The sequence below is a fragment of the Equus caballus genome, chromosome 13 (genome assembly GCF_041296265.1).
Source record: "Equus caballus isolate H_3958 breed thoroughbred chromosome 13, TB-T2T, whole genome shotgun sequence".
NCBI lineage: Eukaryota > Metazoa > Chordata > Mammalia > Perissodactyla > Equidae > Equus > Equus caballus.
The window spans coordinates 47,453,223-47,467,452 of record NC_091696.1 but is presented as its reverse complement, the minus strand read 5'-3'; the positions used below and the strand labels follow the sequence as shown (position 1 = coordinate 47,467,452).

Below are 14,230 nucleotides of genomic sequence, written 5' to 3'. Positions count from 1 at the left end.
GGCTTAGAGCTCATCTAGCAGGAGCTGATCAAGGGCCAATCCTAAAGACAACCCTTTTTCGGGAATGTGTGGGGTTTCAGCAGCCCAGACCTGCTGAGTTAACCCTTCCCTGTACAACAGTTAAAAAAAAAAATGAAGATGGCAAGTTCAGAATATATAGTGATGGTGATAATGATGGTAGTAGTGAGGATGCTCATGCCACTGTGTTTCTTGGTCCTAGGAGAAAAGATCAAGCTGAATTTAGTTATGAAAGAGAAAAGAATGTGTGGCTTTTCACCTAGAGCAAGTTTCTTCAGGAAAGGGCCAGTTAGTAAATATTTTCAGCTTTGTGAGTCATATAGTTTCTGTCACAACTACTTGACTCTGAGGTTGTAGTGCAAAAGAAGCCATAGGTGATACGTAAATGAATGGGCATGACTGTGTTCCAATAAAACTTTATTTAAGGATACAGACATTTAAATTTCATATAATTTTCACACGTCGTGAAAGAGTCATCTTCCCCACCGCACAAAATGTGTAAAAATGTGAAAGCCATGACTATTTTGTTGGCCCTGGCTTAGAGAGTCCAGATTTAATACGCACGAAGCCACCAGCGTAAGCCCTGGGGAGACTTTTTTTTTTTTTAGCATTGCACTGTTGCAGCAATTACACAACACTGCATGGACTTGTAAGACAGCTGGCTGTCACTCAGTTTTGTGATGTTCATCAACCAAGGGCCAAAGAGAGAGGCCGTGTATAAATTAACATGTACCACTGGCTTCCATTAATTCATCCTTTAGCTCATGGTTACAGCACTGAGGGCCTGGGAAGTGCCAGGCACTGTGATAGGCACTCAGGGAGCATCCTTGCCTCCAGAATTCAGCAGGGCAGAAAAGGAGGCAGACAAATAAGCTCAGTGTATAATAAATGATGGTACCTGCTGGAGCACCGAAAAATAACAACTCTCTCTGTATTAAACAGAGTGGTATACATTGGGTCTTCAAGGTTGACTAAGAATTTGCCTGGAAAGAAGGTGGAGAATGATCATTGCAGAGTAAGGAGGCATTTGATAGAGTCGAAAGTTTCTCAACCTTTGTCTTCAGAATCCATTGAGAAATGTTAAAAAACAAACGGAAATAAATACAAGAGCTGATCTTCAACTGAGATGGGAATTTCTGGGGCAAAATCAGGTTTCTCCAAAGGCTGAGAAATATCGATCTGTTGAGATTGGAGAGTACTTTCTGGAGAAAAGTTGCAAAAGTCCTAATAATGCCATACAAAGTAATCTGGAGTCTGGAATTTACCCTCTGAGTGGTAGGCAACCATTGCAAACTTTGATGATAATAATAATAATAATGTAAAAAGAACACCTGGGGATGTATTAGTCCAATATTTACACTCAAAACAAATAATAGTCTTATCATGAGGACTATTTTTAAGATGTGGATTAAGCCCTGAAGGGCTGAAAGAAATAAGACCACATCTGCAACTGCTCACCAATCGCAGAGACTGGGTTTTTAATAGACCCCAGGATTATAAACTGGTGCCCAACACCAAGGCTGTTATAAAACTTGCCTCCTAATTTTGTCCAGATATTTTTCTAGGAGAGTAAATTACCAGAGGTTTCAAAAATGATGTGATTTCATTTTCTTTTTAATGTTTTAATTGCATTGCCATTCTCTTATAAACTATTTAGTTTTGAAGATTTTTTGCTTCCTACTTTTAGCATTCTTTTCAAAATTTATAGTTCACTGTTATTAGCCCAACCAATTAAGCTGTTGTATAAATAGAGACAAATTGGCCAAATATTGTTTAATACCCTGTATGTTAGTTATATGTAGATACTCATTCTCCAAGTGTAAAACAAAACTGTCCCGTTGTCTTTTAAAAATGTAGTGTTGAAGAACCAACACACAAATTGGAAAATCCTACTTAGATTAACTACACTGATGACAGTTAATGCATTTCTAGAACTTCTACGGAACTGTTACAACCCATTACAGTGGAAATATTGGTTTATGAAAAATTAATAAAGCCAGTGGAAAATGGAACCCAGCATCTGCATTAGCTATTTACACCAAAAGAATCAGCCAGAATTAATTATGCCGTATGCTACATTCTAATGAGTTTTTCATTAAACTGTATACCATTATGGAAACTAAACAAGGATTATTCAAAGAATAATGCCAACGGCTGTTATTTTTTTCAGAGATTAAATTAGTTAATGGGTTATACATTTAAATCTGACGCAAAGGTTAATTGATGTACACTTATCATTGTATTAAACCCAACATCATTTTAAAAACATAAACACCTTAAGATCACTTATATTTGCTCTAGAAAAAAGTGTGAATCTGTTTGTCTATTTCTAGTGTTTATTTGATATACATACGTGTGATATTGTAAAGATTGAAGCCCTCTGTGTTAGTTCTCTGTCATTTTTTGAAAACAATTTTCACCAAGTGAAATATTCTATTTGCTTTCAGCCCATTTGTGTGTGTGTGTGTGTGTGTGTGTGTGTTTGTGGTGTGAGAGGCATATTTAAACAAATGTATCTGACGACTCTTTGAGAGATTCAAAGTTGAAGTGTATTTTCTACTTTCACAAAAGAATGAGGTCCAGGTTTGAAACCTAATCTGAGATAGGAAGGAAACTCAAGATAGATTTCTACCTGCTTTCCACAAATACATCCAGTTCCTCCGAATATACAGTTCTGTAGTAGTCCTGTTGCTAGGAAGATGAGAGAGAGAGTGAGGAAGGCCATCTGGGTTCTTACAGAGTCATAGAAACTCCACTGATTTCAGCTAAAGCACAATTTCTATGTTTTTTTCCTCTTGAGCAAAGATTTCAAACTAAAATGTCTTTAAGAGCAGGCTGTGAGATACGTAAATGAAATGTGCAAATGGGAGGGGACATGTCTCAATTTGGGGGAGAAGTGGTCTCTTCCTATCACCCTGAGTGGCCCTGCCAGGCAGGAATACTGGCCCAAACCCATGTGGCCCCATCTCCAGATTCCTCAGGAGAAGTCAGACATCTGTCTCATAAAATGATAGCTCCTAAATTTAAATCTTTGCAATTAATTCCCAATCTTAAAAGGTTTCCCATTAATTCTGTTACGTTAGGCATTATGTTAATGGTCAAACAAAAGAGTTCACTAGTTATCAATTGTCTACTTCTTTCTCAAAGGAACAAGGGAACAAAATAAGTCCCCGAAGTGCCAGATTTTGAGACTACTTTATAATAATTATATATAATCATTATTACTACTTCCATTATTATTACTGAGATCACTTATCAACTAGTATTTGTCAAATCCTTCCATTGTAATAGTTCCAATCCTTACAACAATACTGGCTGAAGTAGATATTTTTGTCCTTATTTTACAGATGGGAAAACTGAGGGTCAGGAATGTCAAATGACTTGCACAAGGTCAAAGACACTTACGGTCAGCAAAGCCGGAAAGCTAAGGTTAAAAGTTTCGGAGGCCCATGCTTTTTCCCCTACACTATAAGACCTTCAGAGTTCACTATTTCTCTTCTCTGTGTCCCTCCATGTCTTTTTTCAATCCTGCAAGTGGGCTTTTCTTATCCATAGGAGATAAATCCTGCCCAGAGGCTTCCTTGGTTGGATTTAAAACTCTATTACCAATTCTTAAACATGAGCATGAGGTTCTGGCTAACACCTTTAGCCTGGAAGAGTCAGGTGTGTTCAACTAAAAGGTGACCTCAGAATTCTTAGATGTGGCATCGTTGAAATGGTATTGGTGCGTATTTATCCTTCCAAGGTTGGAGAGGATGTTTAATCAACTCAGGAACAAGTATCACCATCGATAACTGGGTATAGCTTCGTGAAGGAGTCTGAGCTTTGGAGTCATACAAAGCTGGCTCTCAGATGTCAGTTTTGCCTCATAGTTCTTTTCTCCCTCTGAGCCTTGCTTTCCTTGTGGGTTTGATAAGGAAAAACATTATAATGCATCTGGAGCATACCTGGTATAGTATCCGAAACTCAGTGGCATCTTAATGGTCACTCTTGTTAATATTGACTATGCTTGAGGTTGGGTCTGTGGTCCCTAGCATTTTACTGCTATTAGCAACAAGAGCATTCCCTGGGAGTTTATGAGAAATGCAGAGTCTCAGGCCCCACCCCAGACCTACTAGATAAGAATCTGCATTTTTAAAAGAGTCCCCGGTGATTCAGTACATTTTAGAATTTGAGAAGCAAAGCCCTAGATGGCCCTTATCTATGTACTGACACCTAGAACCCTGAAGGCCAAATATCTGAGGAGATAAAACTTTTTCCGTGGTTTTTGTTGTGGCTGAATTGCTAGCCTTTCACAAATACCCTACGAGACATTTTTTCATTGTCTTGAACAGCAATGAATTAAAAAGAAGTTTGGGGCAAGTATTGAAAAACACATGGGTTTAAAATTATTTGGGATGTTCACTTTTAACAAAAATGAAATAAAATTAAAATTTTGCAACTATGATAAGATGATACCCTCTGAAATATTTAGTGACAGCTTCCTGGGGAGGGACTAATGCTGTCCCGAGACATGATCACTAGTAGTATTTTTCCAAACAGAAAGGGGTATTAGAACAGAGGTCAGCAAACTGTTTCTATAGTGGTCCAGATAGTAAATATTTTAGCCTTTGTAGTCCGTAAGGTCTCTGTTATAACTGTTCAGCTCTGTCTGGAAGCATAAAATCAGCCATAAGCAAAACGGAAATGAATGAGTATGGCTGTTTTTCAACAAAACTTCATAGAGACTGAAATTTGCATTTTATGTAATTTTTACTTGTCACCAAATATTAGTCATCTATTGATTTTTTTCTCAACCCTCTGAAAATATAAAAAATATTTTTAGCTTATAGGCCATGCAAAAGGATGGTAGGCTGGATTTGGCCAAGAGACTGTAGTTTGCCTATGCCTCATTTAGAAGATTAGCCTTAAAACCATGGGTCTAGGAGTCTGATTGGTTTGATTTGCATTCAATACCACAAGATTTCTATCTGTGGGAACTTGGGGAAGATCCTAAAATCCTGTGTGTCAGTATCCTCATGTATTAAACGGGGATAGTAACAGTACCTGTCTTATAGGGCTGCTAAGAGTAGGAGATAATATACATTAAAGACTGAGTGGGTCTGTTTGGCACTTATCAATTATTCAGAGAGCAATTTTTGGAATAGCTACTGTTGATAATGTTTATTATCCTCTTGAGTCAATTCAATTTTTTTTGTAAAAGCCGTTAGCCTAAATTTTGGAGGCAAGAGAATAAGAGAACAGTTCAAGTGAATCATTCCGTCTTCTATACAGTAAATAATCAGGGAGAAAGTCATACAGAGATTCTTCGCAGTTTTCTTGCAACTTTTATGTACAGTCCGAAACTATGTCAAAATAAAACGTGAAAAGAAGAAAGCGAGAAATGATGTATTTTTAAATATTATGAAAGTTAAAACTTACAAAATAAATTGGAGAGAAGGATTATTTACCCTATACACAGATCCACTTCAGGTCTCCTTTAAATATGGAAATCCCTTGGTACCATTAAAATATGATTTGATCTGTAAGACTTAAACACACATACAACATTTTTCTGCAACATCTGTGCCTAAATGGAGACACCTCTGTATTTAAAACTCTAGCATAACCCTTCAGAAAAGCTCGTTTTTTCAGGCATGTATAAAAGCGTTAGGTATTAGCTGTGAAAATATTCTTACATGGATCAGCTCAATGCTAGCTATGTTCAAAAATGTAGAACGGCAAAAGCACCCACGGCCCATCTGAGAGTTGGATAAATTTGTCAGTTGGAAGCAGGAACCTCAATTGACAGGGACCGCATGCACCCTCCCAGGCCTCTACATCTAACAGAAGATTGACGCTTGTATGATGCTTCATAGAGGACCCTAATGTATAGGGCCTCACTGGTCCTTCAGATAGGGTTCATCATAAGGTAGGTGAGTGTCTCAGTTTGCTAGGGCTGCCGTGACAAAGAACCAATGAATGGGTGGTTTAAACAACACATATTTATTTTCTTACAATTTTGGAAGCTGGGAGTCTAAGATCAAGGTGTCAGCAGGGTTGGTTTCTTCTGAGGCTTGTAGATGGCCATCTTCACCCTGTGTCTTCACATGGTCTTCCCTCTGTGCCTATCTGTGTCCTAATCCCCTTTTCTTATAAGGACATCAGTCGTATAGAATTAGGGTCCACCATAATGGCCTCATTTTAACTTAATTAACTCTTTAAAGGCTCTGTCTCCAAAGTCACATTCTGATGTGCTGGGGGTTAGGATTTCACGTGTACCTTAGAGGCGGAGGAGACAATTCAGTCCATGTCAGCAGGGTAGGAAGGAGTATGTCTTCTTGTGGACGTGAAACCCAAAGTGATCTCTCTAGGATTACGCCATTGGTGGTTCTGTGTCCTGTCTTCACCAGCCTGTCTCCAGAGACTTTGACAGGATAGCTGAGACTAGAAGTGAGTTACTCTTTTTGTTCAAAGTGCTGCAAAATAAAGGCAAAATTTGTCAACGAACAAAATGGTAGAGATTAAAAAGTAAATAAATTCTACCTCTTTGCCCACAGAAGTACTCAGACTAGATAAATTTAGTCATTATTACTTTTCTTCTAAATATGTGGAGGTGACCTCAGGCCTGGATCACTCAAAGTGCATCCTAGGAGCAGCAGGTTCACCTAGGGTGCTGACCCGCTGAATCACAATCTTCAGAGGTGGGACCTGGGAGGCGGCACCACTGAACATTCTCCCCAGGTGATTCTTAAACCTCACAGGCTTTGAAAACCTCTGATTTAATGAAGGGGAGAACTTGTGGTGTTGAGATTTGGGGAACCGGCTGTCCTCCAGTGTTTCTCAAAGTGTGGTCCCTGGACAACAGGAGAACTTGTTAAAAATGCAAGTTCTCAGGCTCCACCCCAGACCTATGGAATCAGGAAGACTGAGAGTGGGGCCCAGCATTCTGCGTCTAACATGTCCTCCAGGTGACTCTGATGAGGTAGGGCACTCTGATGAGGTAAGGGACTGAGAACCAGCAGGGGATGGCACCCTGGGTGACTGCGCCCCTTTCCTTACTGGACTGCTCCTGTAAAAAGGAAGGTTGTGGGTTTCTGTTTCGGTGAAGTAGCCATTTCTCACCCACTCAGAGCTTGTTCTTTCAATGATGACCAACATTTTCCTCTTTTTATTCTGATTTTTTAAAAAGTTTTTAAAAATTATTAGGAAGAAGTCATTGATAAAGTGAGTAATGGCTGAGGAACCTGGCTCACTTGTTTGTCACCTGCAATTTTCCTCTGACAGACCATCAGGCTTTTTTGTAAATGATATCCTTACTCTGTACCTTTTTTTTTTCCATCTCTAAGGAAGGACTATTACTATCTGACCCTTCTTATTAGGGAGGCACAAAGGCAGTGTAAACATTTTTTGGTAAATATCGAATACAACTTTTTTTTAATGTAAAATCAAAGTATTCCTGGTAGTGATTACTATTACTGTTAAACATTTTCAGTTATGAATACAATCTATAACAGAAATATGGAATAGATACTTTGCCAAAGTCATCATAGTCGTATCCAATAAATATTGTTCCAAAATTACTTTTAAATTTTATGTATCTCAACAAGCAAAGTAGCTTACCATATAGTTTAAGATTTGGGGTTGATATTCAGAATCATTTCTTTGTTCCTTTTCTTACATATGTATTTGTTCTGAACCTAAATGTATGAGTACTAAAAAAGATGGCATGTTGTGCTTTTTAAAAGCACATGGGGTTCTGTGGGTGTGCCCTGGAACCCACACAGTGCCAGGCACATAGCAGATGCCAATAAATATCTGCTGAATGAATGATTCTACTTGTAGCCCCATCTTTTCCTAGCTGAGCTCTTGAGACCGAGGGAGGAAGCTCTGTATTGGTCTCCTGCGTTGACTCACCATTTGCAGGTGGGATTTTCCCTCTCAGCCCTCATGCTAGAGTCACTAGGCTATGTAACATTAGGAAAGCAGGACCCTAACAAAGGGCTCTGTTTTCAAGAGATTCTGGACTAGCCCATGGTAGATGTCTGCCGACATAGAGAGCACGTGACACAGGCAGAACCTCATATAATAGGTGCTCCGAATTCCCCTGGGCTCCTAGATGTTTTATAGTTTTGTTGTTGTTATTCTTTGTGTCTTTGTTTGCTTTTCGCATTTCAATAGAGATCAGAGCATCCTTCTCCAAATTTCCTAGCCCCTAACAAAGTGAATCGGCCACTCCTAGTTGCCAAGGAGTTGGAATGCTTCTTTGACTGTTTTTTTAAATCCAGAAATCATACAAAAGGCCCAGTCATTCACTACTGGGCTGGTTTGGAACTCTGCCTGTTTGATGCTAAAATGGAAGGGCAGACATTGCAAAACAGCCTTTCTTTTCTTCCTCCACCTCCTTCCTTTTAATTTTATATCTTGAGAGTGTAACATGGCTGCCTATCAGAAACCTTTAAGTTTCTCTCTTCAGTTGCTTCCTGCCTCTTGGCCTAGGTCCCTGGACTCATGGGGATAGGAAGATGAGTAAGACATGATTCCGGCCATCTTGGAGTTTGTAGCATCCATGGAGAAGACATTCATTACATAGATTATTGCAACACAATCTAGAAAAGTAGAAGAAGGAAGTAGAACCCTGCCAGGTGAAGGCAAATAGATTCTGTTTCTAGGAGGAGGGGAAGCCACAGTTGGGTTGGGAAGGGAAGGGAATTATCTAGGGAGAGGGGAACGGCTTCTGGGAGAAGAAACAGCCTGTGCAAAGGCACGGAGGTGTGAAACTACACTGCTGTTCCAGTTGGTTTGAGTCCAATTTCCTCACCTAAGAGTTGGCAGCAGAGTCAAAAGTTTAGATGCTTTCTTCCTTCCTGTCCGTGATAGGATACACCTCACCAGGCTTCTCCCTTTCCCTCCAGACACCAGGAATGATCCCCTATGCTGTAGGGTGTCTCCAGGTGAGCAGGAAGGGTTGGGATGCCCCTTCTGAGACCTTGACCCTGGCTCACCCTCTCCTAGCTGGAGGATTCCAAATTCTACTTGAGAGTGGCCCAGTGGACATCTTGCCAGAATTCCGGATGCTGATGATCATGGCGCTCTGAGTGAGCGAGTGTGGCTAGTTTTAGAAAAGTCTCTGATTATTCCGAGATCGAGGTCTGTCACATGGAGCCCCGTCCCTGCCCGTTGCAGATACAGTCATCAACCTTCCAGGAAATGGATGACCAGGCTGCCCAGGTTTCACGTGAAACTGCATGAGTCCATCTTAAAAGAACCAGAAAAGAGGAGGAAATAAATCCCATAGATATAGCTTGTGACTATATGGAAACTCTAGGCAGGCAAATTCCCAGCCGTGAACAAGGGGCAGAAAAAGTTGGCTAGAAAAAGCACCATGTTTAGCAAAAAGATCAGAAATGAAGAGATCTTTAAAAACCTGTAATAATTCAATCATATTCGTTAATCCCTCTGAGGGCCAAGTATTTTGCTAGGGGCAAGGGATAAAAATATGAGTATGATTTGCCTCTGACCCAGAGGATATTCTCTGTAGCAAAGAAGGCCCATATATAAATAAATGTAATACAGCATGACAAAGGATCTACTAGGGAGATTTTTTTTCAATGTCATAGGCGTATAGAAGAGGGAGTAATCAATTAACTCCTGGGGACTGGGAAAAGAGGAGGTGACTTTTAAAGGGTGCAGAAAGGAGTGGGGGAGACATTTTTTTTAATTAAACCACAAATAGGATTGGAATCGCCAACATTCAACTCTATTTGACGTAAAAATGGCAATTTCATCTGATTTAACCTAACAGTAAGGGCACGACTAGCATGGTGGTTCCATACGGTCCACCAACTCTGATCAAATGGTAGTATCTGCCTAGAAACTGTCTTGAGAATGATTCTGAGGATTCCAGGATGACAGGAAAGGATAATATTGAAATTGATTAATGGTCTGTCCTGGCTAAGGGATGGGTATAAATTGAACATAGTTGCCATCCTTAAATTATAAGGAGACTTACAAGCAAAGATACAGAAGTGTGAGAAGTACAAGATGTTGCCATGATGGTAGACAGTTCATGGCGGTCGGAGGTAGATGGTCTCTGGGGGTGACGGGGGACAGAAGGAAGACTCATTAGAAAGCTAGGTTGGCGTGTATCGCCTTGAATGCCTTGAATGACCTTGTAAACAGTCCTCATGCTGCTGCTTGTACCCTATTATCTATTTGACTGACTTTTTAAAACAAACACACATTACTTGTTCCCCGCATCCCCAAATGCATGGAGGTTATAACGTTCTTCTCTGCTGCTTTGTCTTTGTTTAATTCAAAGCTTTCTTTTAAGAAAAAGGTCACAAAGTACTAAGAGAACATACAATAAGTACTTTGCAAATTAAATTGGAGGATGTTTTTACGTAAGATAAAAACCAAGTCCTGTGACAGTATAGATTCTGTTATACAAAGGTCAAAATCATTGCATGAAGATTTTCTTTTCCTTTTTTTTTGCTACTAAGAGGACATTCAAAGAAGTTATTTCAGTCTAGTATCTCAGGATCCACGGGATAAGAAAATTCGGAAGGCTTCATTATGCCTTTCCAGGATTTAGCTTTCCAGAGGAACTCTGTGTTGTGTCCCAATGGGATTCTCTAGATTGAATTGAGAGCATTGAAAATTGACCCTAAGGTTTTAATTGCACAATACTGAAATTTCCTTCTGAATAAATTTTTGCAAGAATTGTATTATTTTTCTTTGGAAACCTAGGCACCACAAGAAGCTTCAGATCTCATTTCAATGGTTTTTAACCAGAGGTGCACATAGGAGCCCCTTTGAGCAGCTTTCTCATGATCCACCTGCTTGGGTTGCAGCCTAGAAGATTCTAATTTGGTAGCTCTGTGTATCCTATAGAAACATTAGTTTTCTCAAAGATTCATAGCAATAAGCCAAAGCATGCAGACGACCTCTGCAAAGTCAGAATGAGTTTCACTGATAAAGCAGAGTTCTAACCCATGTCTTTCCTGGTGGGTGTCCTGTCTCCTATTGGTTGATTTTAGACCCCACACCCCTTGATCTGGGGTTTGATTGGTTTGCTATTGACCCCCATACTATGCCAGTTTCCTGCTAGAACTGGAAATACCTACTGAGTAGAAATTAGACCATATGAAGTTTCATCTTAGATGTTGAGACAAACTGTTTTTAAATGAAGTAGAAAGAAGAAAGAACTATCAGTTTCACAAAAGCTGATCATGACTCAGGCACATCCAGACTCTTAATATATTTACTCCCAAGAGAACGTCAGTTAATTTCACTCTAATATCCAGGCTTCTGCGGAAAGAGCGGAAGGGGGGTCTTCTACAGCCATAAGCAGGGGATACCAGGGTAAATGTGGGAAAGACTAGGGGACATTCCCTCAGAGAGAACTTCTGTCCATGGGCTACTTCTCTTTGTCAAAGATTGGATGGAGTTGGCTGACCTGGTGATAGGGGAAGGGTGAGAAGAGTTACGAATTTTAATAGAATCTTTGTTTTACCTGGAAATAATGTACAAAATCTAGAGAAACAGAGAGTAGAAGTGAAATTTGGGGAATGCTTCTCAGTCCTCCTCAAGCGATCCATGTATTTTGGCTCAGGACCTGAGAAATGATGGAGCAGGGGTTGGGGAGACCACCTTTGGAACGGGGTCTGGTTTTGTGCTTCAGAAAAGGTACCTATCTCTTAGTGGAGTCATGTGGCAGTGCCTCTCTATTTGGCACACCCCACTCACTCTGGAAGTTTGAACTACACTTTTGTTGATCTTGGGCAAGATATGAAAGGACTGTAGAACCCCCCCAGGTCAAATCTTCAAGGACATAGGTGAGTTCATGCTTCCCCGGGGGTGTGGGCTTCTTTTCATGGGAAATTCCTTTCTAGTTGCGATGATGACAGGAGAATCCACAAACAAATGGAGGAGGCTGACCTTGCCCAGCCAGGGAAGCGAACAGAAACCACAGGAACACATTTCCATCATCAATATGGGGCTTAAAACTCTTCAAAAGTCTCTCTCATTCTTTTCAACGTCTTTGAGTTTGCGCTTTGCAGCAGCAGGAGGGCAGAAGTGGTGCCCTGAAGATTCCTGATCCTAGTCTCCCTTGGAGTGGGTGGTTGTTCAAAACATGTCATCGATTGAGGAGCTATCTCAGGATTCCACCGTTCTCCCCCGCTGTAAAATTCCACTTTGCAAGGATAAGCCCAGTGCCCTTTGCTTTAAATCAGGCAGAGGAAAGTCATCGCTGCAGTGCAGCCGCCGTCTGTGGGCTTAGTGAAGCAGCCTCTCCCGCTGGAAGGCACAGAGCTTTAGGGAAGAAATGGAACGCAGAAGCCAAAGATGACCCCGAGTCTGGTGCGGGTCCAGGGTGGATCACAGGGATGGCAAAAGTTGCATTTATTTCTTCCCTGCCTTACTTCTGTTCTTCCTCTGAAGATCTATTCAGAAAGACTAAAGTGGGGGGAGGAAAAATTTTCTCTAAACATAGCAATGCGTGCATATGTTTACCATTTATTGAGTGATGATCACATGCCAGCCCCTGAATGGGGCACAGCTCCAGTTATATGGTTCACAGCCCTTCCTGGAGGTAGGTATATTCACCCATTTTCCAGATGGGAATCCCAAGGCACAGAGAGGTACAGTGACTTACCAAGATCACACAGCTAGGTAGTGCCTGAGCCAGGCTTATGGTCTAGTTCTCTCTGATATTTCTAAAGCTGCCTCTTGAGTATGCCGTGCTGCCTCCATCACTGATCTGAAACTGGGTCCTGGGGCATCCAGACCCCACTACTCAAACCCCATGTAAAAAGGAAATGCACTTGGGGGGCTGGGGGCGGGCTTCCACCAATTCCCTTTGGCTATGGCAGGGGGCTTCCATGGGTGTCCCCTGGGAACATGCGCTCTGGGATGTGGCTATGTTGTCATTTCTCTGCCTTTTTTGTTTGCATTGCCGTGATCTCTCAGGTGCAGTGTGCCTGTTCCCAAACCAGATACCATCTCTCTCTCTCTTTCGTAGGCACGGTGCTGCTGTGCCAGGCGAACCAGGAGGGATCTTCCATGTACACTGCCCCCAGTTCACTTGTATATACTTCCGCAAGTAAGCCCGCGTTGTGGCTCTCTTTTTGTTTTGTGACATAAATCTGAGTCCAATCACCTTCCCTGCCATGTCAGTGCTCTCCCCCTCCCTCTGCACCCCCCTGCCTTGTGGCTCTCTACAAGGTGAAGTTGATTTTCATAAGCATGTCTGTTTTCCCTGTTGCCTTAGCATCTGCTCCCTCTGCTCATTACGTCTGAATCCCCACCTCCCAGATGTCCCAGCCATTCTTTGTTAGACCTGCCAGGACTGGGTCCAATGGGTGGGACATGGGGCATTGGGATGGGCGGAGGGTGATGGGAGGGGGGATGCTATAACTCATTGCCTGACTTCTATCACAGCTCTGCAAATTAATATGAAACTAATTGAAGTAAAAAACATGCAGGCTGCCCAAATGGTACCCTAGCCTAGCAAAAGGTGCTTGATTGGTACTCTTGAGCCCAATTTTCTCATTGTGGGAAATATTACTAGCCAGTGGCTAGTGACTTGTTTGCAAGGCCGTTCTATCCTTTGCTGTGTGATTCCACTGAGGAGGAGGAGAGAGAAGACTGTGTCTCTCCTCCTGCTTAACTGGGGGAAATAACAACAAGAAGGCACTTTATTAAATATGAATATAGCCATCAAGTGCTAGGGGGAGGAAACCAGAAATAAATACGGAAGATAAATCGCAATGTTGAGGTGGAAGAGCAAGGAATTCTCTGCCTGAGATGGATGCTCTGGGGTGGAGAGTACCCCACTCCCACCCGAGTTCCCAGAGCACAGTGAGGAATTAAAGTGCTCACTGATTCCACCATGGTTCCCCAGCAAGTTTGCCGCTCCTCAGAGTCCCCCGGCCACAGCCAAGACATGATCATCGATTCCATACAGTGTGTGTACACCCTGTGAAATTCCCACAAGTGCCAAACAGGTCCTCAATGGGCTCCGGGCTCACAAATGAGTCTAGGGGCCAGGAGGAAAGGGGGGCTGCTTCCGAGACAGGATAGAGAGGGGAGTGGGAGGGGAGCGGAGGTAACAGGCTTATGATGATTAAGAGGATGACAGACAGGGGAATCCTCACCGTGTGCCAAGATCAAGCATCTTGATTCCCACAGGCTGAGACAAACCCGGCTCTTCGCTGTGGGATCAAAGGTT

At 41.7% G+C, this 14,230-nt stretch overlaps 1 protein-coding gene across 50 annotated transcripts in view; it reads left to right on the top strand.

Moving 5' to 3' along the window:
- Nucleotides 1–14,230, top strand: part of RBFOX1 (RNA binding fox-1 homolog 1) — a 1,973,933-nt gene that overhangs the window by 1,877,942 nt on the left and 81,761 nt on the right. For 39 of the 50 annotated variants that reach the window (XM_070231066.1, XM_070231091.1, XM_070231079.1 and 36 more), the window contains one exon: nucleotides 13,022–13,102. The exons of the other annotated variants lie outside the window; for them this stretch is intronic. In XM_070231066.1, coding sequence (XP_070087167.1) covers nucleotides 13,022–13,102 — 81 coding nt within the window. The remainder of the gene's footprint in view (nucleotides 1–13,021; nucleotides 13,103–14,230) is intronic. 50 annotated transcript variants of the gene reach the window in all.